The 23,086-nt window shown below is 35.6% G+C and overlaps 3 protein-coding genes across 6 annotated transcripts; 2 read left to right on the forward strand and 1 right to left on the reverse strand.

Annotated features, from left to right (window-relative positions):
- Positions 1 to 2,268: 2,268 nt before the first annotated feature.
- Positions 2,269 to 10,065, reverse strand: LOC120635703 (sorting nexin-16). Of its 4 annotated transcripts, none has more exons than XM_039906821.1 (3): positions 9,841 to 10,065; positions 5,289 to 5,490; positions 2,269 to 4,587 (listed from the first exon to the last, which is right to left on the reverse strand). In XM_039906821.1, exons 2-3 carry the CDS (start codon positions 5,477 to 5,479, stop codon positions 3,933 to 3,935), a joined length of 846 nt encoding a protein of 281 aa, XP_039762755.1. In that variant the 5' UTR covers positions 5,480 to 5,490; positions 9,841 to 10,065; the 3' UTR covers positions 2,269 to 3,932. The 4 variants fall into 4 exon arrangements, with proteins under 4 accessions (XP_039762755.1, XP_039762753.1, XP_039762754.1 ...); XM_039906819.1 differs by having other exon boundaries at positions 9,824 to 10,065; XM_039906820.1 differs by having other exon boundaries at positions 9,820 to 10,065.
- Positions 10,066 to 10,713: 648 nt separating this feature from the next.
- On the forward strand, positions 10,714 to 11,770 carry LOC120635693 (WD repeat domain-containing protein 83). The gene has a single exon (XM_039906801.1). The coding sequence runs from the start codon at positions 10,835 to 10,837 to the stop codon at positions 11,744 to 11,746; it is 912 nt and encodes a 303-aa protein (XP_039762735.1). The 5' UTR covers positions 10,714 to 10,834; the 3' UTR covers positions 11,747 to 11,770.
- Positions 11,771 to 13,084: 1,314 nt separating this feature from the next.
- LOC120635781 lies at positions 13,085 to 21,841 on the forward strand. The gene is made up of 5 exons (XM_039906937.1): positions 13,085 to 13,560; positions 15,659 to 15,903; positions 16,826 to 16,999; positions 18,207 to 18,443; positions 20,449 to 21,841. Exons 1-5 carry the CDS (start codon positions 13,199 to 13,201, stop codon positions 21,600 to 21,602), a joined length of 2,172 nt encoding a protein of 723 aa, XP_039762871.1. The 5' UTR covers positions 13,085 to 13,198; the 3' UTR covers positions 21,603 to 21,841.
- Positions 21,842 to 23,086: the final 1,245 nt, after the last annotated feature.

Below are 23,086 nucleotides of genomic sequence, written 5' to 3' on the forward strand. Positions count from 1 at the left end.
GAAAAGTCCTATTGTAGTATTAAGGACTACGTCAACGATAAAAATGCTTGGGTGTAAATTATTGCTCTAACCAGGTTGCTTCTTTAATAGTTTTTAATGAGAATGTGAGATGGTGATAACAATAAAAAAATAACAACCTGCTAAGTTTGTTGCGGGCTTCTTAGACCACGGCGCGTTTGGAACCCTCGTAGCTTTAGTTTTAGTTGACTAATTTAGTTATCGCCATCAACTCACTTCTATGTCATATTTTACATGTAATGTACGCATCAAAATGCCATATATGTGCCTATTTGAATAAGGAATATTTGAGTTTGATACGTTATCATCCTCACCCTCAACGTATAAGACCACTGCACAGTTCCGCGCCAGCGAGGTCGTCAAGTAAAGAAAATCGCTACGAAAACTATCCAATATTGTGTTCTTCGGTGGATAAGATAATTTTAATAAAATATATCCGTTATTGACTCTTTTTGGATTTCATAATCAAGATTTTAATGATAGGCTTTAAATAAAACCAATATTTTTCTTTAACATTATGTATGTATTAAAATTTATTAATTAATATATCATCACATTAAATGCTTATATTTTGTATTCACAAAGTGATAGCACCTTACCATTTATTTATTATATTAAAGTAAAAAAAAATGGTCCTTTCTTTAATCTATTTAACATTCTACGTATTAATTCACTAATAACTGCCAATTTGAACTTAACTTAGTTCATAAACATTAATAAGTATTATAAGAAATAAGCAATAATTAAAATGTATTAAAAATACTTAATATACTATTTTAAGGTGTCGACTTGGGCATATAAAAACTAAACATCAGATTTTCATTTGAAAAATATCTCCTTTAACATGCAAATCCAGTTACTGGAAAGGACGATCAAATCAACGATCAAGTGGCACATGTTAAAGCAAACCAACCAAGTTTAATCAGTGTGTTACCAATGCACCGACTAATATTATAATGACAAAGCCCATTTTAATATTCAGCCGGAATGTTATCGGTACTTATACGGGATATGAAATCATATCCACAGGATGATAACTATGTATGTGCCAAATTTAATAGGTAATAAACAAAGAAAGAGACTCAATCGCTTTTATAATATTAGAATGTATTTTCGGATGAACGATTCTCTAACTTAATCGTTGATATTAAAAGAATTATTAAGAATCCAATCCATGGTTTTCATCGAAATTATGCCCAAATCATCACAATTATTTCATATTCCAATAATATTCGATATATATTTTAAAGACCATATCACTTGTATTTGTACCATAGATAACTTTGTAAACTGTTATGAATTATTATAAAAATTTAACCTTAATATTAAACTTTAGCGAAGGGCATACCTAAGAAAGTGAGATTTTTTCTCTAACAATACACTTAATAATGTTACATTTTGGGAAATATTAATAAACGTGGCAGAAAGTCGAAATAATAATGCAGTGTTTTCTCGCTTTGACATTGGATAGGCGCTATCAGTTGAAGTGTAACAAAACACAGCTATACTATTCCGACATTATGGCACGTTTATAATTAATGTGTGTATACTAAATGTATAACAAATTCATTTTTGATAATCTCTTACAAATTATATGAGTACAAAATTTTAATTTATGACGGTTATAACGACTCACCCCCGAAAGCCCCAGTTATAAGACCACAGTGCTGCAGTCACGTAATTTATTTAAAACGGACCTTATTGCTTTATCATCTAATACAACGTACAACGACTTCTAACTTCATTACAGTATAAATTTCAAGGCACCTTTAAACATATTACTAAACCTGTTTTGAACAAAGCACGAGACGAGTTGAGAAACAACTGATATTTATTTAGCTTAAACCGGTTTCGTGCTACCAAAATGATTTGGATGCTATATAACCAACCACTCTGTAACCGGGGTCGAAAGAGAAAAGCGTACACCAGCGTTCCACCAGCACGCCGGCACGCTGCTAAATGCGAGACGGAACACGATCGGTCAATGAACCCAGTCAACGCTCATAAAATAAATCTGCTCACTAACTAGAAGTAGATGGCTTTCACATAATAACCATCACGATTATGACTCAACGCCGACTCGACTTAATGCATTAAAATGTAATCCACTACAGAGCACATGGTCTTCTCCCACAATGAGAAGATATTAAGGCCGTAGTCAACCACGCTGGCGAATTGGTGCATTTTGTAGAACTCTGAGGCATGAAGGTTTCCTCACGATGTCTTCCTTCACCGTTGAAGCAAGTGATATTTTAATTACATACTTAAAACGCACATAACTTAGAAAGGTTAGAGGTGCGTCCTGGGATTCGAATTCGGCCCCCCGAAAGAGAAGTTGAGCAACCGGATGCGAGCGGTGCGACGCGTAGTGGGCGCAAAATCGAGCTTTTTCTTTATCGAGGAATTTTTAAATAAATACTTTTTTTTAATTTCAGTAATAATTTTTGGACGGTACAGACTGCCCAAATATAAAAACATCGCCTTTAAACAGAGCGCAGCAGAGTAGAGTTGATAGCCCAGTGGTTAGGTTAGGTAGTTTCACTTTCGGGGGGCCCAGTTCGAATCCCAGCACGCACCACCGCGTGGTGGACTACGGCCTAAACCCTTGTAGTGGGTCGGTAATGCGTTGATATGACGATGGTGATAAACATAGAAATACAGAGCTGTCACAAAAAAAAAAACCGTATTTAGCGTGTATTTCGGCCTTTTCACATCTCCCACGCAATTATTTCAACATACGTTTGCGTTAGTTAAAATTGGTTCCTACAAATAATTAAACGGAGCTCCTACAGCATACCTAATATCATATTCCCACGAAAACTCTCGATACAGAAACCGTTGGGACTTCGAATTAGTTATTCTATTGACATCAACAAATAAATAATACTTTCAATTTTAATATCACTTTAAGTTTGTACGTTCGCATGCAATAACATGGAAAGGTGGTAGAACACCCAAAGTATCTTACAATTTAACGTGGCATAACGTCGCAACAGTCAAAACTTTCAAATGCTAGACAAAACATTACGACATAACCTATGTTTATTTTCGAGGCCCTTAAACTTTTGGGTACCTGGATTCCTTTCCAGATACCGTGTACTGTACTATATACCAGGTACGCTAATACTTTTAGGAGTTATACCCTCATATTTATTGTACATTTCACATTTCATTAAATCTATTGCTTTTAGAAAATATTCGTGTATAATAAACTAGTCCGAACACACAGGGTTCCCCCTACTTTCTATACTATCTAACTTTGATAGGATGGAATTTTAAGACTTGCTACATCTTTCGATCGTAAGCGAAAAATTGGACTATCAATTAGGATAACTGTCCCATAAACTAGACACGATTGGATGATCTAGGATCCTACACCATCCGATCGTATCTAACGAACGAGATACGAGCGGTTGTCCTAGGACCCTATCAAAAAAACAAGATACGATCGGATAATATTTGGACCTTCGGTCGTATCTATTTTGCTGGATAGGATAGGATGATGTAGGATCCTACACCATCCGATCGTATGTAATGAACCAAATATGATCGGATGTCGTAGGATACTATCCAACAAACTAGATACTATCAGATGATCTAAGCTCCTACACCATCCGATTGTATCCAACGAACTCGATAAGATCGGATGATCTAGGATCCTACCAACAAACTAGATTTGATCGTATGATCAAGGATCCTACACCATCCGATTGTTTCTAACGAATGAAATACAAGCGGTTGTCCTAGGATCCTATGCAACAAACTAGATAAACGAACTAGATCAAATGTCTTATCCAACAAACTCGATACGATCGGATGATCTAGGATCCCACATCATCCTATCCTATCCAGCAAAATAGATACGACCGAACGTCCAAACATTTCCCACACCTTCCTTAAAAGTAAAATAAAGACTACATACACGCCGACTTATTTGTACTACACGTTGGACAATTCTTAACCTGATCTTCCAATTGGCCGACGCGCTTTTGTAAATGCATGATGGTAGCGTCCTTTTGTTTAAGCTGCACCTTCATCGTACTTATAGAATCTTCCAGCGCACCGTACACCGCTTGAACTTCGGGCTGGTAGCTGAAAACCTGAGGTGGCTCATCCAAGCAGAAGAACTCTCTCACCACAGGATGGTTGGGCAGCTTGCTCAGAACCGCGTTAACGAAAATCTGTAAGCCCCGTACCCTTTCTTCGAGAAAAGCGGGCTCGAAGTTGTCTCTGAACCACCTTTTTCCCGGCAAAGGTAGCATTAGATTAGGCTGTTGGTTTTTGACCCTGTTGTATAAACGCACGAAGTCCGTGTACCTCCGGAACACCAGCCAGGATTGGTCTCTCTTATCGTCCTCAACTTTCAGTTTGTATATCGTGAACCGCGCGCGTTCTTCCATAACCTCGTAACCCACTATGGGTATGCGGAGGGCTTCGAATTTCTTTATTTCTGTACTGTGCAAGTTCAGATCTATGTTGGAAATGCTATTTTGTACTGACGTCACCTCTGTGTACATATCGTTTATGTTGCCCATGGATTTATAGTGGTTTCTTGATAACTGGACGGACCTGATAAAAAATAAAGTTCTGGTGTACACGCACACACAAGACACAAGGCGACGTGACGGCATAAGTACCGTCATGCCGTTATCCGTGACGGCATACGGGGGTATATATTATATGGAAATGAAACCATACTTATTTTAGTCAAGCAATAACTAATGTCTGTCTGTATCTTGGCCGCCATAAAGTAATTAACAGCGGATTTTTCATTATGAAAATTAATGAATTGTTAACAATTATTCATTATAAAGTCAACATCTCGTGAAGATGCTCCGGTTTCGGAGCGAAACGTGCGTAGAGGGTACAGTGCGAAAGATCTGTTTGGTGTGGAGTATAAGGATTGTAGAAATTATAAATTACACCATACAGATTCTCCTGCTGTTCGCGGAGTATAGCAAATTAAGCTTAATTTTCATAATATATTATGGATTTCCGCAAAGTAATTTTACGCCCATGTGAATGCAGCGAAATGACAAAGCCTTATATTTTGACTAAGGTGTAAAGTTTGTGAAATCGGGCCTTATAGAATTAGGGCGTAGAGTTAGAAGCTTTGCTCTACATCAGTTCTGATAACTTTTAGACAGTGCGAGTCATAAGAGATTGGTAATAATTTTGGTCGGATTATTGTTAGATGATGATTTTATTTTTAATTTTTTATACCTGTCAGATATTCATGCTTTGGTTTTTTATTGGTCGAAGTTACATACCTCCTTGGCGGGCCTTCGCTGTCGGACTGGGACTGTATATACGAGGATCGATAGAAGTTGTTGAACTTCGTGATCGGATCGGAGGTCGAACTTTCGCTGGATGTAGACGAGATCTCGTTATTCATATCGTCCCTTGGACGATTATCAGTGAGTTGGATGCGTTTTGTTTCTATATGTTTAACCGTCGCCATTTTTATTGATACTGTAACAAAACATAAATGCTATGCGGACGTTAATAATATTTTAGTCTGTAATTGCATTCCATTTCGAAATTGTCTTATAATGTAAAAACATATTTTTATTAGTTTTAATATGTTTCAATATTTAAAAATAAAAAACATAAAACAAACAAAATTAAAAGGGATTTTCTTTATGTAAGTGTTTTAATTATTTTCTTAACAATTTGAAAATTAACTTTATTCTAAAAATCAACAAAAAGATTGCTTAGTACATTATAAGACAAGTAACAAAAATAAGACTAAGGTACATGAACTGTGTGAACAGAGTCATTGACAAAAACAGACAGAAGGTACTAATGAAAAAAAAAAAAAAGCACTTTTAATAATATGTGTATATTATTCGCCATTTTGGTCGGATCCCCTATCCCGTCCTCAAAATATGTAACCGCTATTTTGTGGTGGATGCCATCTTGGATTTGGATTTTTGGCAATTTGACTCGCCATTCAAATTTTCGCCACTTGATTTGAGGTAGCCATTCCAGCACCTTGGGACCCCAACGTCAATCGTTTTTAAAGTTTTTCCGAAATTTGGCCAACTGCCACTTCAGCATCGCGACTCTTTGCGCTATTTCGGTAACTCAGGTGCTTCTACGAATTACCTCATTCCTGATTTGTTCACGTAAAGATGCTCCAAGCATAGCTCTCTCCATCGGGCGCTGAGTGGCCCTGACATTCTTATGAGACCCGTAGTTAGCGATTACGTTTCAGAGCCATAAGTCTAACTAAAAAAACTAACTGTTCGAAGACTTTGGTCTATAGGCATTGTGTTAATTTGAGGTGTCACGGAGTTTCCCGAACGCTGTCCATCCGAGATCTAACCGAGTTGGATTCGGTTGTTCACCTCTTCTCAAAATTGGACCTACCTAACTGGTTTGTGTGTCCTGGTGTACGTACACCTAAATAAATAATAAATAAATAAATGAATATATATTCTACGATAATACAGCATTATCGGAGATTAAAACGATAATGCTGTATACACCTATAATTGATTATTGTAGGTGCACTAGACAGAATTTGTAATTCTAACACATAATTTTTTTTTTATGAATGTATTTACAATTAATTGCTGGTGTTTCTTATGAATAAATAATAAATAAATAATACACACATCGCCATCTAGCCCCAAAGTAACCGTAGCTTGTGAACATAAACATCCAGACACTGAAAAACATTCATGTTCATCACACAAAAAAAATTTAGTTGTGGGAATCAAACCCACGGCCTTGACTCAGAAGGCAGGGTTCTGCCCACTGCGCCAATCGGCCGTCAAACAGAAATCTTAATCGTTTATGTTAATATGACATTAGGATGTCGTGTTCATTTCGAAAACCAGTTCGGTTAATGAGTTGATATTAAACCGCATCAGAATGCAATTTGTTTTGGAAACGTACCTACTTAATTTTTATAAATGTGACATTCACATTGTTCATGTCGAGTCATCCATATTTCACGGAGCAACGAAGCAACGGATAGATTTTATTTATTTATTTATTAGCTTTTCAAGTTAAACAAACAGTAGGTACTTTTATACATAGAGTAACGCCGTATTTTTATATCACATATACCAATAAAGTTTCTACAACTTTGCTTTATCTTTTTTTAAAAGACTTCCTTCGCAAAGGCTAACGTATGAATGTTGGTATTTTTAATAGCATTCTCGCCGCTTTCAAGAGAAGCTAGAATGCTATACAGAATGATTTTGCGGCGTAGAGAGTAGTTAGAAGTAACTGTAGATACAACAAAGTGTAAACCTATTAAAAACCCTTTAATAAAAAAAAATAAAAAAAAGTTAGCTTTATTATTTTTAAAAGACTTCCTTCGAAAAGGCGAAGGTTATAAATTCGGTAACCACCGAATCGATAACCGAATCGAATTTATATTTTATTTGCAAAATTCTTTCCTTTTTTTTGGGGTTCGCTCCGAAATGGGCTGATCAAAAAATTCACAGACAGACAACGGAACTCTTAAAAAATTACAGCAAATCTACAGCGATTTGCTGTAATTTTTGATATCGCATAAAAGCATTGTTTACACAATCGCTCAACATACAATCGCGCCTTTACACTCGAAGGGGTAACGCGGACGTATTCAGTTCAATGTATCGGGGGGATATTATTAACGTGTCCACCTGTTAAAGTACGGGAACATGGAATAAGAGATTTACCCCCGTTTATTATTACACAAATATTATTTGGATATTATTTCCACCTGTGCGCCAGTGCTCTGAGAGTTGATAACGCTGTGGGAGAAGATAATTTTTAAACCTTTCCCCGGGGATATAATTGTTACCATGGGATTTGTAAAAAAACCCATAATAAACGCGGGCTAGTAAATAAAGCGAATCGGTGATAGCGCATTGGGTAGGAGCTCGTCCGCGGAAGGCTGAGTTCGAATCCCAGCTCGCAACTCTAACTTTTCTAAGTTATGTGCGTTATAAGTAATTCATGTATCACTTGTTGCAACGGTGAAGGAAAACATTGTGAGGAAACCTGCATGCCTGAGAGTTGTACATAATGTTCTCAAAGGTGTGTGGAGTCCACCAATCCGTACCGGGCCAGCGTGGTGGACACGCTACTACTACTACTAATGCCTTAACCCCTTCTAATTGAAGGAGACCCGTGCTCTGTAGTTGGCCGGTTATGGGTTTATGTATGATGACGATGATGAGTAAATAAAATAAAAAATACGCGAAACCAGACATTTTAAACTCAACAAAATACAAAAGAGATATGCTAAAATATGGTGTGTCCATCTTCTATTGTGAAAATGTAACAAATAAATGGTAATTAAAGAACCGTGTCATTTCTTAAGTCGTGACTACTAACTCTGTTTACTAATTGTTTAATTAAGCCGCACTAACTGAGGTTATGTAAAGTTTACATAACAAATGAGATTAAAGTTTTAAGCAATGTGTTTATTTAATACAGCAACTAACTTTTGCCCGCTTCCTTCGTCCGCGTTTATTGTAACACTAGCGAGCGGTCCCTCCCGAATATGATGTCGCGGACTTTGTTTTGGAACTCTTAAAAGGGAATAACTTTATCATACACGTTTTTATCGAAACTCTAACCATGTACGCAGCGCACACAGCGGAAGCACCCAAAAGGAAAAAAAACGATTATGAAACATTCTTCATTGCTTCATTGCTATGCTCTAGACTCTAGATGATGATATATAGCCTGTAGCTTCCTCGATAAATGGCTCAGAAGGAAGAATAGTAGGCTCAGAACCACACAGCGGGCGATGTAGTGAGCTATAATATGTTTTAACTATATATATGTAGTATTAGTATGCATTGTATATGTAATGTTTATAATTAGCACAATTTGGGTATTAAACTATCCCATTTTCTCTAATATGTTTCTTCAACCAAAGGTTGTCTGGAGATCGCTTCATAAGGCCGCCTTTGTGCATATGAATATTATCGTTTTTTTTTGTTAACCTGGCTTTATAATTGTATGTGCAATAAAGACTTTTTCTTCTTCTTCTTCTATCCTCGAAGTATCTCTATGAGGAGATACAACCAGAGTTACCAACATAGCTCAATGAGTGGCAAACCTGAAGTGGCAATGGGTGGGGCACATTGCTCAGAGAACCGATAGATGTTGGAATTTGGAGTCTCAAGATGCCGGAATGGCAACCTTGCACTAGTCAACACAGCTTTGATAGACAATGGGTCACAGAGAACCTGTGGGAACAAGCGGCACAAAACTGTGGTATTTGGAGCTAAAAAAGACCTATGTCCAGCAGCGGACGTTTGAAGTTTGAACCCAAGCACATACCTTGAACTTATTGTTTAATCAAATATAGTTAATTTAATTGTGAAGGAAAACATTGTGACGAGTCCTACATGTTTGAGCAACTACAGTCTAAATAATTCTTATTCTGGGAGGAGACCGTTGCCCTGCAGTGGGCCAGTAATTGTTTGGTAATGAGGTTGATGACTCTTTGTGTTTACTGTAACCCTGGTACTCTACTCAAGTAAAAAAGAGTTTACTAACACATCAATGATCTTCGCACACAATACCATAGGCAGGGCACTTAGCTCTCGAAATGTAGGTGGGTGGCTCTACTACCCAAAAGTAGACAGACAAATAAGAATAATGTTGGTCACACACAGAATAACGAAGGTCTATGAGAAGAAAGATGTAGGTTCTGCTAAAACATGACACATCAAAAGTTCTGTCCCAAAACAATTTAAAATGTTTTTTTCTTTGTAACAACTAGACATTACTAAACAATGATACAATAGATTTAATTTACATATCAAAAGAACCTTAATTACGTACTTACTAGGACAGTTCGCTTACATGGAATAACTTTGTTCTGTGTAGAATTTGAATAAAGAATTAATGTTCCATACTATTTTCTTTATTCCGCTGCTAAGTATTCAAAGTATCCTGCGATGCATTACAAGAATTTTGAGACGTTTTTCACTTTTTAGTTTAGAGCAACTTTCAAACTGTATTTCCTACACAATATTGTTTTAATTTGATTAAAATGACGATAAAGTAAACACTACAGAGTAACACAAAAACTAATATGACATTGAAGACTGATCACTGAAGTAGTGATGTGACTTGCAACGGAAAACGTGTATCCATAGATAGTAATAATACTCACTTGAATTTTGGTCTCTTGAATTAAAAAGCTGACGAAGTTATCACCATTACACAATTGTTTAAACACATAATTATGTATGAACGCTTCATAAGTGCCTCTGGTAGGCATACATGAATAAAGAATATTTGAATTCGCAAAAACTAGTAAATGTCCTCCATAATATATAAGGCTTTAAAATACTTTTCTTCAGATGATAGTCTTTGCTCAGCTGTTGAACATAGAACATTTTACATACTATTAGCTGTCGTTTAAACTATCCCTACTAATATTGTAAATGTGAATCTAAGTGTGTTTGTTACGCTTTCACGCGAAAACTACTGAACCGATCTTCATGAAACTTTTTATACATATTCTTGGAGGTATTAGAAATAATATAGTATACTTTACATTGAAAAAAAAAAATTATGTAAGATAAAAAATGTTTATGAAAAAATCTCATTTATATGACAATAGGTGTAGACTATGAAGCATGATATGATACTCATTGATTTACGTTACTATAATAAACAGTTTCTGTCTATACCACAGATTATAAATGTACAACTTTATACTATGTCTAATATCTATACTAACCAAAATACTTCCCTACTCTGTCGCCGGCGAAAGTAAACAGAAAAAGTTAAAACAAAAAGCAATAATATCTTTACTCCAATTATATTTACAAAAAACGCGAAATTAATTATGAATGAAAAACTTCTATTGTCAACCGTTGAAACTTTGGCATGCAAACAACAAGTTGTGCGGGCTGTTCGGTTCAACGTCGACGGAGCTTATTGCCTAACTTGTGGTGCTGATAAAAAAATTAAACTATGGAATCCTTACAACAATTTATTACTGAAAACCTATGGCGGACATGCAAATGAGGTATTAGACGCGGTCGGTTCATGCGACAGTAGCCATATTATATCAGGTAGCGCAGATAAATCTGTTATATTATGGGATGTGACTACAGGGCAGCCCCTGAGGAGATATCGAGGTCATGCGAGTTCTGTAACATGCATTAAATACAATGAAGAGTCCACAATGGCTATTTCTGGATCCATAGACAACACAGTTTGTTTCTGGGATGTTATGAGCAGAAGGCAAGAGCCCGTTCAGATTTTAAAAGATGCTAAAGACACTATAACCTCTTTGCAGGTAACAGATCATGAAGTTTTGACTTCATCTGTAGACTGCCATACACGTTTATACGATTTGAGGGTAGGGAAGATGTTTTCTGACTATATCGGACATGTAGTTACATTTGCAAGCCTAACTCATGATGGACAGTGTTATATTTTAAGTTGTGCCGATAGTACAATTAAATTGTTTGATAAGGATTCTGGAGAGCTATTAAATACTTTCACTGGTCACGAAAGTAAAGATTATTTGTTAGAAAATGCAGTGAATGAAAAGGATAGTCATATAATATCTGGTTCAGCATCAGGAGAAGTGTTTTATTGGGACTTAGTTTCAAGTACTTGTACACAGAAATTAGTCCATAATAAGAATAAGCCTATTGTATCCTTAAGCCATCATCCAACGGATAATTATCTGTTAACAGCCAGTGAAGACGAAGTCAAACTTTGGGGTGCTCCCAAAATGGAAGAATAAATAAATTTAATAATTTTTTTACAATATTTATTTCATACTGCCTTAAATCCATAGTCGTGATAAAATTGGAGCATCATTGTGGGCCTGCTTCAAAGTCAGTTATTGGGTTATCAGAATAAAGAATTTTGTAGTAGAGCCGGGGCAACCTACATTAGCATAACATGGTGTAATTCTGAAGGTGTTATGGGTGGGGCACAACTTGCAACACACTTGCTGTTTTTTTTATTCCTTTACAAGTTAGCCCTTGATAGTATCTAACTTGCTAGCTGGTTTACTTTATATAAATAATCAGTTAAGGAATTTTGGAAGCCTCTGATAGCAGACACTCAGCAATGTTAAATTTTTTTCAAAGGTAACAGATAATTTAACCAGCAATGGAGTCCTCAGTTGAGATGGTAATATATTATTAACTCTAAATAATAGTCTAGGCTGTTTATAAAAAACAAAAATACTTTTTTTTTTAATGAAGAACCTGTTCACAGTTCACAGTATCAGTTGGTGTAAATACCAATGTTGGTTGTTACTCTAAGGAGATTCCCAGAATAGAGAACTGTGTCCTACTTTTACCTCACTAAATATTTAATATTCCATTAAATTCGGTTGTCTTCCGTCTACCCTCCATACTTCCGTCTCACATATCAAAGAAAATGTATTCATTAGGTACTTTATAAGAGCCTTGGTATCTAAAGAGATTCTTATTTGGTATCTAGAGAGAAGTTATTGGTTTCTCAAAATTGGTTCAAACAAAAATGATAATTACGAATACTCATTTGTTTCGAAAAAGTAGTTAGACAGTTTTATTCATATTTGATGCCAACATGACGTATACATAAAACAACTGCTATTTGCACAATTATTACTCTGCGTTGCTAGCAAAGAGGATACAAAATGTAATCCATTCCTTAAACAATTTTATAAAATTAGGTACATACATATATTAAAACACGTATAATCAGTGAGCTTACGATAATTACGTCATACTAAATCAATGCGTACTATTTTTAAAACTTGCTTCAGTGGTGAAGGAAAACATCGTGAGTAAACCTGCAAGCATGAGAGTTCTTTATGATATTCTCATACTTCGAAGGCGTTTGGAATACACCAGTCCGCACTGGGCCAGCGTGGTGGACTAGATGAGTAGACTAGGTGGAGACCCGTGCCCTGTAGTTGCCTGGTAATGGGTTGATATTATGATGAATTAATGAGAAAACAAGTCAACAAAGAAAAGTATCACACGGTACACAATACTTGAAAACAGTCTAGATGCCACAAAACCAGCACCCAGAGCATACACATCCAAAGTAATTAAAAAAAACATGAGTCAAAACTAAACGTCAACTGCGCGTCATTCTGTGATGTTCATATATTTTGTTCTCGTTTCGTATATTTTCCTTTTTTACGCCCAGAAAAGAATTCCACAACGTTGATGAATGTATTTAAAACAAAGGAGAGATGGGCGCTAAATCCGCGATTAAATTGAGGAAAAGAGGTATCGCTTTCAAATGCGATTTGTGCGGTCGCAAACTTATGACTCCAGATGCCTTAGTGGCACATCAAAGGACAGCCCATAATGTTAATACAAAACGTCGAGGGAGGCCTCAACATGCCTCTAAGCCTATTGCACCAGCTAAAGCACAAGTAAAAGTAATGGAAAAGGAAACTGCAGCGCCGTCGGTACATGCGGAGCCTTTGAAGGAATCTGTGACCAAAGTGGAATTCGAATGTCCCAAGTGCTTTAAAGCCTTTCCGACGTACTTTACCACTCTTAAACACATTCAGAAGTACCATTGTGTTAGCGGGAAAGATATTACAGTGTGAGTATTCATCATTCGCATGGATCAACTAAAGTGACAAGCGAGTTTCAGTACGATTCTTGTACGGTGTCTTAAAACGGAAGCGAACCGAAGGTGTATGGGTTTAATATAACGATACGTCTAAGTAAGACCGCTACCATCTCATACTGTATCTCTATCAGTCGAAAGCTAAACATAAAAAAAATAATAATTGGTCCACCCCATGTTATAAGTGAAAACCAAGCAGATAACAAAACTTTTGAAACCGAATTTGGATTTGCCAATCATGTTTGCTTACATTTCATTTTTTTTTTCTTTAATTTTTTTTCATGACTACAGTGAGATAAATAACAAACATACTCCTCTTATATAATAAAACATCTGGTCCATTGTTGAATGACTTTTCAGTACCATACATTATGTAGCTTAAGGAGGTTTGATGACTATTAACCTAATAAAGTCCATTTAAACTAATTTATATTAATACTAGCTGTTGCCCGCAAGTTTGTCTGCAGTTGATTTTGTTTTTGATGTGGCATTAAATTTAGTTGTAGTTCAAAAAAAATTTAAAGCATTCCGTATCACTAAGCCTTGCTACTACTAACTAGCTAGCTTAGCTCTAACTCGGCGGTCTGGGCGGCCTGCTAAGCTTCTGGAGCGAGCGCAACTGGCTGGAGTGATTCAGCGGGGGCCGCATCAGTGGCCATACGTACAACGGACGGTCCCAGGCCAACCAAGTGCAAAAAAGGCCCAGGAACAGAAGAAGAAAAATATCGCTAAGCCTTAAATGAGGGGTTTGCTGCTGTCTGCTGAGGAGTAGTAGGGATTATAAATGTGAAAGTTTGCACAGAAGTATGCACATTCGTTACTAAATCAGGGATAGGGATAGACATCCGGTACTGGATTTTACTTATGCTGTAAGGGTTAAACTTGAACGCTATTAACAGTTTTTGGATTTCGGAAATGCATTTTGAATTAATTACGGTAAAAATCACTTAAAATTGTGTACAATGAAATGCAACTAGGTAAGTGTTTCTTATAGTTAACGAAAAAAGTGTGTCACAGAATGTATCAACTGCCATTATAGGTCAAAATCGATTTTAAGAAGCTATGTTAGAACATAATATAACCATTGTGAGCCAAGCGAAGCATAGCAAGGCATCCCCTACTTATACTACTTATACTTAACACAGGATAATTATTAAATAAGTATTTAATAAATGATATTTTTTTTAAATTACTATTCCTGTAAAACAAGTAAAAAAAAAAAAAAATTATTTATTTAATGAAAAATATACATTTTTTATGTTAACATAACAATATCTGTTACGGCGTAACAAAAACCCAGTCGTGTTTATCCGTACACCGGTATTCATCGTTAAGCGCTCGGAATTATAAGTAGGTAAAGTTTTTTAAAGCTACATACAAAATATGACGGGTAGTTCCAAAAAAAATATAAAAAATAATGATCGCGTTTCAACCACTTCCACATATCGCACTTTATCGTTTGAGTAAACTTTACACAGGATGTTCCAGCTATTTATTATGACATTTATTAGTTTGAAAGAAAAATGTTTAAGTTTCTCCTTTATGTTTTTAGCGTTTATTTCCTGCTTTAGTTTATAAGCCAAGCTGTTCAGCAAAGTCGGCACTAGACAATCCAGGGTCTGCCTTCCGTACAGATTGTTACTTTGGGGAATAATGAGTTGGGCGTTTTACATACTGCGCGTTATTATTGGTAGTTTAATCTGCTTTTGGAGATTTTTCTTGAAAAAGTTCTCCATTAATAAGGTATATTTAATTTTATCGTGTATTGGCATGATTATACAGTACGAGAATAATTCATGGTAATTACCTCTAAAATTGTTTTTGACTATGTATGGTAAGTGAGGTTACTATTTCAAAAAAAATCATTACCCAAAAACTACTTTTCCAACAAAGGAGAAAGGTGGGGGCTTACCCTACCTTACCCCCCAACAACGCCCCCACTCCCGTCCCTGTATGCAAATAACAGATGTGTTTACTTTTACCGTTAATCAGCCAGAATGGCTTAACAGATTTATATTGAAGCTACTGACCATTATAATATTGATTTTATATAACAGGTTCACTTTTCCAGGCAACCGCATCATGCAAACCTTATTCAGCCGACGCGTGTAGAATTGTGCCTCAAATGTAAGGGCAAAGTTAACCAGATGTGCAAGCACGTTTGCAAAGTTCCTCCAAACAATACGACCGACACTCTGAAGCTTTTTGTGTGCGCTGCATGTGAGGAGTGGTTTCCAAATATGAAGGCTTTGAATAGTCATATTGTGAGTAGTCATGGCGACCATGTTGAAAGTATGTTCTTTCCCACTCACTTAGGTAAGTACAGTTTTTTGTTTTTTTCTTTTTATCGGTTGGTCAGTAAGACTGCAGATTTTCAAATCTAATCAAATCAAAAATACTTTATTGCACACAAGAAAAAATTAATAAATGAGAACAAGAGGTACAAGTCAATTAAATTTCTGTAACAAAGGCCTTATCACTTATAGTGATTTCTTCCGGGCAACCATTATGAGGAATTGGCTCACATATGAATAACTTATAGAGGTGCGCTCTATAAGTTATTCTCTAAGAATATACAGACATATTGACGGCCGAGTGGCGCAGTGGGCAGCGACCCTGCTTTCTGAGTCCAAGGTCAAAAATGTTTCTGTGAATGAACATGAATCTTTTTCAGTGCATGGGTATATTATACCTGTATGTACCCTTATACCTGTATATTATAAGTATTTATGTTTATTATACATGAAAAATATTAATCAGTCATCTTATTACCCATAGTGTATTGGTGTAGTATATTTATTTATTACAAGCTGTTGCCCGCGACTTCGTCTGCGTTTGTTTTTGTTTTTCGAAAGACGTGGCATTCGATATAGGTGTTCTACGCACTCTATGTATTTAGTATAGCTAAGCCTTAAATGACGGGTTGGCTGCCGTCGGCTGAGGAGTTTTGTCCTCTATCTCCAAACACTTTCATCAGATCTACCTCTAAAGTACAAAAGTAATTATTTAAATCGGTTATCATTTGACGGCGTTATGGTGTAAAATCGTCATACACTTTCGTTCCCTCTCCCAAGAGAACTGAGCTTAATTTCGGGATAAAAAGCATCCTATATTACTTCTAATACCTTCAGGAATATGTGTACAAAGTTTCATGATGATCGGTTTAGTAGTTTTCGCGTGCGTAACAAACAAACTTACATTCATTAGGGATTATTTCTTTTTTATTATACGATTTCAGAGTTCACCAAATGGAAAGCGGAGGTTGAACAGCAAATGAACATTGGCTACAGCTCCATAGAGCAATATGATTCTAAGTCGTATTACCACTGCAACTTTTTGAACGATGTTCGAGACAAAGTCGACACTCAGTACACCTGTCCGTCTACTATAGTTGTCCAGGAGTTTACCAAAGGTATTTATTTATTCATAAGGCACACCAGCAATTATTGAATCAAGAAATCAAGAATATGTTAAAACACATTTATTACAGCCAGGTTACTATACAATTTATGAAGTTTATGTTATGACATATTTTTAAAAATTGCACTATCCCGTTTCCATAATCATTTTCTTCTTTCATTAAGGGCTGTCTGGAGGAGATAGCTTAAAGCGATAAGACCGCCTTTGCGCATTTTTATTTTCCTTGTATTACTGTTTTCAATACATATTATCTTTATGCCTTAATTGTGTGCAATAAAGAATTTATCTATCTATCTATCTATCTCAGACATCTGCGTATTGTCTGCGAAAGGTGCAAAAGTCATTTGTGGGATTGAGTATACGCTTTTATAACATGATTCCTAAAGTAATTTTGGACCTACCAATGCATAAGTTTAAAGAATGTGTTAAAACACATTTATTACAGCGAGGTTAATATACGACCAATGAATTTTTTAATGAAAAGATTGCTTGGAAGCTTTCATCTCTCACAAGGTAGAAAATAAATGTAAATTGTTGATGTTGGAAAAGAGCAACTGCTGAGTTTCTTGCCGGCTTCTTCTCGGTAGAATCTGCCTTCCGAACCGGTGGTAGAGTCACTACAGACAGACAGACTTGATGCTTATATTAGGTCTACTTGAAATAAATGAAATTTGAATTTGACGCGACATCTTGAGACATTACTGGGAAACCGTACTGTCACTAGATGGCGCTCTTTCAGTACCATACAAATCGTAGTTAACCGAACCGGTGGTAGAGTCGTCACTACACACATACAGACTTGCCGTTTCAAAAATGCTTATATTAGGTCTACTTGAAATAAATGAATTTTGAATTTGAATTTGAAGCGACATCTTGAGACATTACTGGGAAACCGTACTGTCACTAGATGGCGCTCTTTCAGTACCATACAAATCGTAGTTAACCGAACCGGTGGTAGAGTCGTCACTACACACATACAGACTTGCCGTTTCAAAAATGCTTATATTAGGTCTACTTGAAATAAATGAATTTTGAATTTGAATTTGAAGCGACATCTTGAGACATTACTGGGAAACCGTACTGTCACTAGATGGCGCCATTTCAGAACCACACAAATCGTAGTTAACAGACTTGCCGTTTCAAAAGTGCTTATATTAGGCCTAATTGAAATAAATGAATTTTGAATTCTTTATTTACAGGTTTTCAGGTCCATTTTTATCATCAGCACTACAACCATTCCACACCGGGTTACAAACTGTCAGAGAAATACAAGAAATACTCCATTTCGTCATTCATGAAACGTGCAGCGGATTACAAAAACCTTGCGCAATTGAAACAGGACGACGCAGACTTGTATATGCAATTCAAAGCGTTAATGGAGGGCATAATTGTCGACGCTGCGAAAATTAACATTGCAACGCTCAAAGTGTTAGTGGGTGAGTATGCTTTGAAGTTATACTCCTTTTGACGGCCGACTGGCGCAGTGGGCAGCGACCCTGCTTTCGGACTCCAAGGCCGTGGGTTCGTTAATATTTCCCACAACTGGAAAATATTTATGTTTTTCAGTGTCTGGGTGTTTATCTGTATATTATAAGTTGGTTTGTTTGTTTTTAAAATATCTTTATTAATTAAATAATTGTAATACAGTTCATATCCTGGTGACTAGCCTAGGTGGAACAAATCAATAATATACTACTTACAGTTTAGCAGGTTACAACACCTTTTTAAAACTTTACAGCATATAAACTAAACATTTTTAACAACTTATTGAGCCACATAACAGATGATAATAACTTGTTTTACGTAGAACTTAGTACAGACGTACGTTTATATAAAAATTAAATGCATTAAACTGTTAAAGATATTTGTAAATTAAACGAGGGTAGCACTCGGAACTATGCAACAGTTACGTACAAAGCATTCACTCAGTCGATATCATATCATATCGATATATGATAACGACGGCCGACTGGCGCAGTGGGCAGCGACCCTGCTTTCTGACTCCAAGGCCGTGGGTTCGTTAATATTTCCCACAACTGGAAAATATTTATGTGATGAACATGAATGTTTTTCAGTGTCTGGGTGTTTATCTGTATATTATAAGTATTCGTGTATTTATAGAAATATTCATCAGTCATCTTAGTACCCATAACACAAGCTACGCTTACTTTGGGGCTAGATGGCGATGTGTGTATTGTCGTAGTATATTTATTTATTTATTTATTTTATTTATTTGGCGCGTTAGGGAAAAACGGTGATGGCTAATTTTTACGATGCCCGCGCGCACCGTTACAAAAAACCGACACCGTGTAGCTAGCTATAGTCAACATTTTGGTTTTTCTAAAAAAGGTTCGACAGTTCTCAATAATTCAAACAATACTTTTTTGTATTGTTAGTATCGTTTTTTCAACAAACGTAGAATGAGGCGAAAGATGAAAATTTTGATAAGATTTTGATCTTGTTACGCCAAATAAGTGGCTCGCGTATACATAAGTACACACACGTTCTTTTTTCTTTATATTAGCTTCACCTATATGTATGTATGTATGTAAACGACCCCTTTGAGCTCGATTTTGTCCCACTTTGAACGGTCACATTTCTTTCAAACTTTGTAAACATATCGAGGACCGATGACAATACACTAATCTGAGAAGATTATTCCAATTTTCAATATAAAAAATAAGATTTTTTAGTTTTTTCGAACTATTAATTACAATTACTACAGCGCCATCTAGACCCAAATGTAAAAAAACCTATGGCGTTACCAACAGATGGCGTTCGCGTACCTAACTAATTCCACAGAAAACATTAAGCTACTAGATGGTAGAGGGCGTTACTTTTTAATGGGCTGTTTTAAATAATAATTAGAACTTGCATTTAGAGAGACACTCTGATCGGGCACTCAGCTGGGTGCTGCTAACCCGCGTAGTTACTGTTATGGTAGTTACGTCTTAAAATAGATTCCTGAGCGGGTAATGGGGCTCTTACCGTACACATGAATAATTTGGAAAATTATTACAGTTAATCACGGAATTGATAGTAGATTAGATCAAATCAGAAACAGTTTAAAATAAACTCAGAAACTAAAAAGTAGAAAATTAATAATAGTTTAAAAAGAACTAAAAAACACGCTATTTATAGAAAACCGAACAAAAAAATAGAAAATAAATTTTAATAAATTTAAATTAAGAACATTGTTGAAAATTTCAATAAATATAAATTAATAATAGTGTGAATAAAAAAATAAATATTTTATTTTAAAAAAAGCGTGGGGTGCTTTTTAAGATATCAAAATAATAATCACTCTTCTCATATCTGTCAATAAAATATTTATAACTATTGACATCATGCACCCCACGCTTGTTTTACACTAGCACTTTTTACATTAAACTAGTCACGAGAGCCAGAGACTAGATTGTAAATCTTACATTCTTGTTTTAGGTAAAGCATTAGAAATTACGGCGATATTAACTAACTATGACGAAGAGTTGGATGACATCTCAACGGTAGCTTCGAAACCAAAGCCACGCATGTCAGACGTCGAAATATCTAAGTTATTAGAAGAACCTAACACTAAAAGGAAAGTGACCGAAGCAACTAAAAGCGGTCATGCAACGGATGCTAGTTTAGCGAAACGAAAAAAAATTGAAGTTCCAACAAATATTGTTAGTATACCAAATGAAAGACATATAACAATTGATACAAATGAAGTCGCCGAATCATCCTCACCGAAAATACTGAACTCCTTTTCGCTAGCTGAAACACACATTAATAGCAGACCTATAAGAACTATAGCAGAAAAAAGTACCCAGGAATCAGAAATTGAAGTTGTAGAAGAAAATAAGTCAAAAGCAAATGGCGTAGACGTACCTTCTTCTTTTAACGATTCCTACAAGGATTTTGTCGTTAAAAACTTTCCCATTATGGAATCTGTTGCATCTAGAACTCGAAGTAAGCCGGTAGTCAAAACTCGTATCGGTCAATTCAAACCGAATGTAACCAAAATGGATGATACACCTAAATTGCTTACAACTCCGACAAGAAATGTAGAGGAAAAAACGAAATTAGTACCCAGACTGACTAAAATAGTTGATAATACACCAAAATTGATACAAAGAATGTCTAAAGCGGTAGAAGAAAACGTTGGATTGGGACCTAGAATGGCTAAAATAGTGCAAGATAGCCCGAAATTGGTACCTAAGAAAACAGTTGAAGATATATTAGTTACTGAAACAGCAAAAACAATGGATGATACCTCTAAATTAATACTCAAAACCACTGGAATAGTGGTAGATAGCCCTAAATTGGTGGCCGGACGGGCTAAAAATTTGGAAGACAAAAACAACACATCCAAAGTTATTAATAAAAAAGACAACAAAACTCAGATACAGATAATAGAGAGACAACAAACAGATTCAGATAATGAGACGCCAAAAACTAAGCAGATCAAAAAAGTCTATACACCAAAAGCGAAAACAGTGACCAGGAACTATAGTGTCTCATCAACAACCAGTTTTGATAAACCTAAAGTTGATTTTGATTATGAGGTCAAAGAGCGAGCAGATGACTGTAATATATTGATTTTGAAGTTTTAAGTAAACACATACGGGCATTTTGTATTTTGATGGGCCATCTGTAAATACTTCACTTGTTAAATTATGACCGATTTACATTATTCCAGCTGATCGTGGTGAGTTGTTTTCAGTGATTCACTGGAATGTTTGACTTTGTACACATTATTCCAGTAACATTAAGCATTTGGCACACACTATAATATATACTGTAGTTTGGATTGGGTATCTTTAGTTCTTTTTTTTTTGTTCAATTTGTTTTATAAATACTAATAAAACAATTTTGTTATAATAATATACATAATTGTATTCAAATTCTTTGTTCATGTAGGCCTATCACAGGCACTTTTGAAGCGTTCATACATATATGTTTATATAATTGTAAAGGGTGGTAAGTTCATCAACTTAGACCTAAAGCTACGAGGGTTCCAAACGCGCCCTGGTGTAAGAAGAGCCTACATCAAACTTAGCCGGGTGATTTTTTTTGTTATCTCCATCTCACAGTCCATTGATATTCAGATGATGTTAGATCAATTCATTACCAAGCTTTTGAATCGTTTAAGTAATCCTTAATAATATTATAATAGGTTTTTTGTGTTAGCTTACGCTTTACATAAACTTTGAACTTATTGAGAGACATCTCAAAGATTACAATCGCTAATTTGTTATAAAATAGTATAAAATTTTCCTTGAATGAATTAGCAATCCCTATTAATATTATAAATGTCAATGTAAGTTTGTTTGTTACGCTTTCACGCAAAAACTACTTAACCGATCCTCATGAAACTTTGTACACATATTCTTGGAAGTGTTAGAAGTAATATAGAATACTTTTTATCCCGACATTAAGCTCGGTTCCTTTGGGAGAGGGGATGAGTGTTTGACGATTTTACACCATAACTCAGACAAATGATAACTGATTTAAATAATTATTTTTGTACTATAGAGGTTATATGTATATACTGTAGAGATTAATATGTGTTTAATTTTGCCCAAACTGTGGTTGGACATAGAGGACAGAACTCCTCAGCGGACAGCAGCAAACCCCTCAATAAAGGCTTAGCGATACTGAAACTGAATACCTTTTTTTTTTAGATCTACTACTAAATTTAATGCCACATCAAAAAACAAAATCAAACGCAGACGAAGTCGCGGGCAACAGCCTAGTTTTTATATAAAATATAAAATTATTGGTTATATTTTAAGACAGGTAATAAGAAAAAATACTATAGATTCCATTCGTAAAGGATTTAAAATTGACTGTCATTCCAGTTACTGGACTGGACTGCCCACTTTGTCCAGCACACTGTTTATTATACTACCACAGATGCGAATATATGTTAGGTAATCTATATAATATGAATCTCTTATTATATTTTAAACCTAAACGTAAAGCAAGAAGGTGTATATTTAATTGGTTTTTATTATTCATTATTTTCTTTCTTCTCTACAGATTAATGTCAATATAACTTTTAATTATAGAAGTAGAACTGTATCCAATCCAATTC

The sequence above is a fragment of the Pararge aegeria genome, chromosome 27 (genome assembly GCF_905163445.1).
Source record: "Pararge aegeria chromosome 27, ilParAegt1.1, whole genome shotgun sequence".
NCBI classification, from domain to species: domain Eukaryota; kingdom Metazoa; phylum Arthropoda; class Insecta; order Lepidoptera; family Nymphalidae; genus Pararge; species Pararge aegeria.

Excerpts from the sequence above, each read along its gene's own strand:
- LOC120635703 (XM_039906821.1), bottom strand. The coding sequence starts at position 5,479 with ATGGCGACGGTTAAACATATAGAAACAAAACGCATCCAACTCACTGAT. Across the intron at positions 4,588-5,288 it reads AGCGAAGGCCCGCCAAGGAG|GTCCGTCCAGTTATCAAGAA; the intron begins GTATGTAACTTC and ends ATTTTTTATCAG.
- LOC120635693 (XM_039906801.1), top strand. The coding sequence starts at position 10,835 with ATGAATGAAAAACTTCTATTGTCAACCGTTGAAACTTTGGCATGCAAA.
- LOC120635781 (XM_039906937.1), top strand. The coding sequence starts at position 13,199 with ATGGGCGCTAAATCCGCGATTAAATTGAGGAAAAGAGGTATCGCTTTC. Across the intron at positions 13,561-15,658 it reads AGCGGGAAAGATATTACAGT|GCAACCGCATCATGCAAACC; the intron begins GTGAGTATTCAT and ends TCACTTTTCCAG. Across the intron at positions 18,444-20,448 it reads AACGCTCAAAGTGTTAGTGG|GTAAAGCATTAGAAATTACG; the intron begins GTGAGTATGCTT and ends TTCTTGTTTTAG.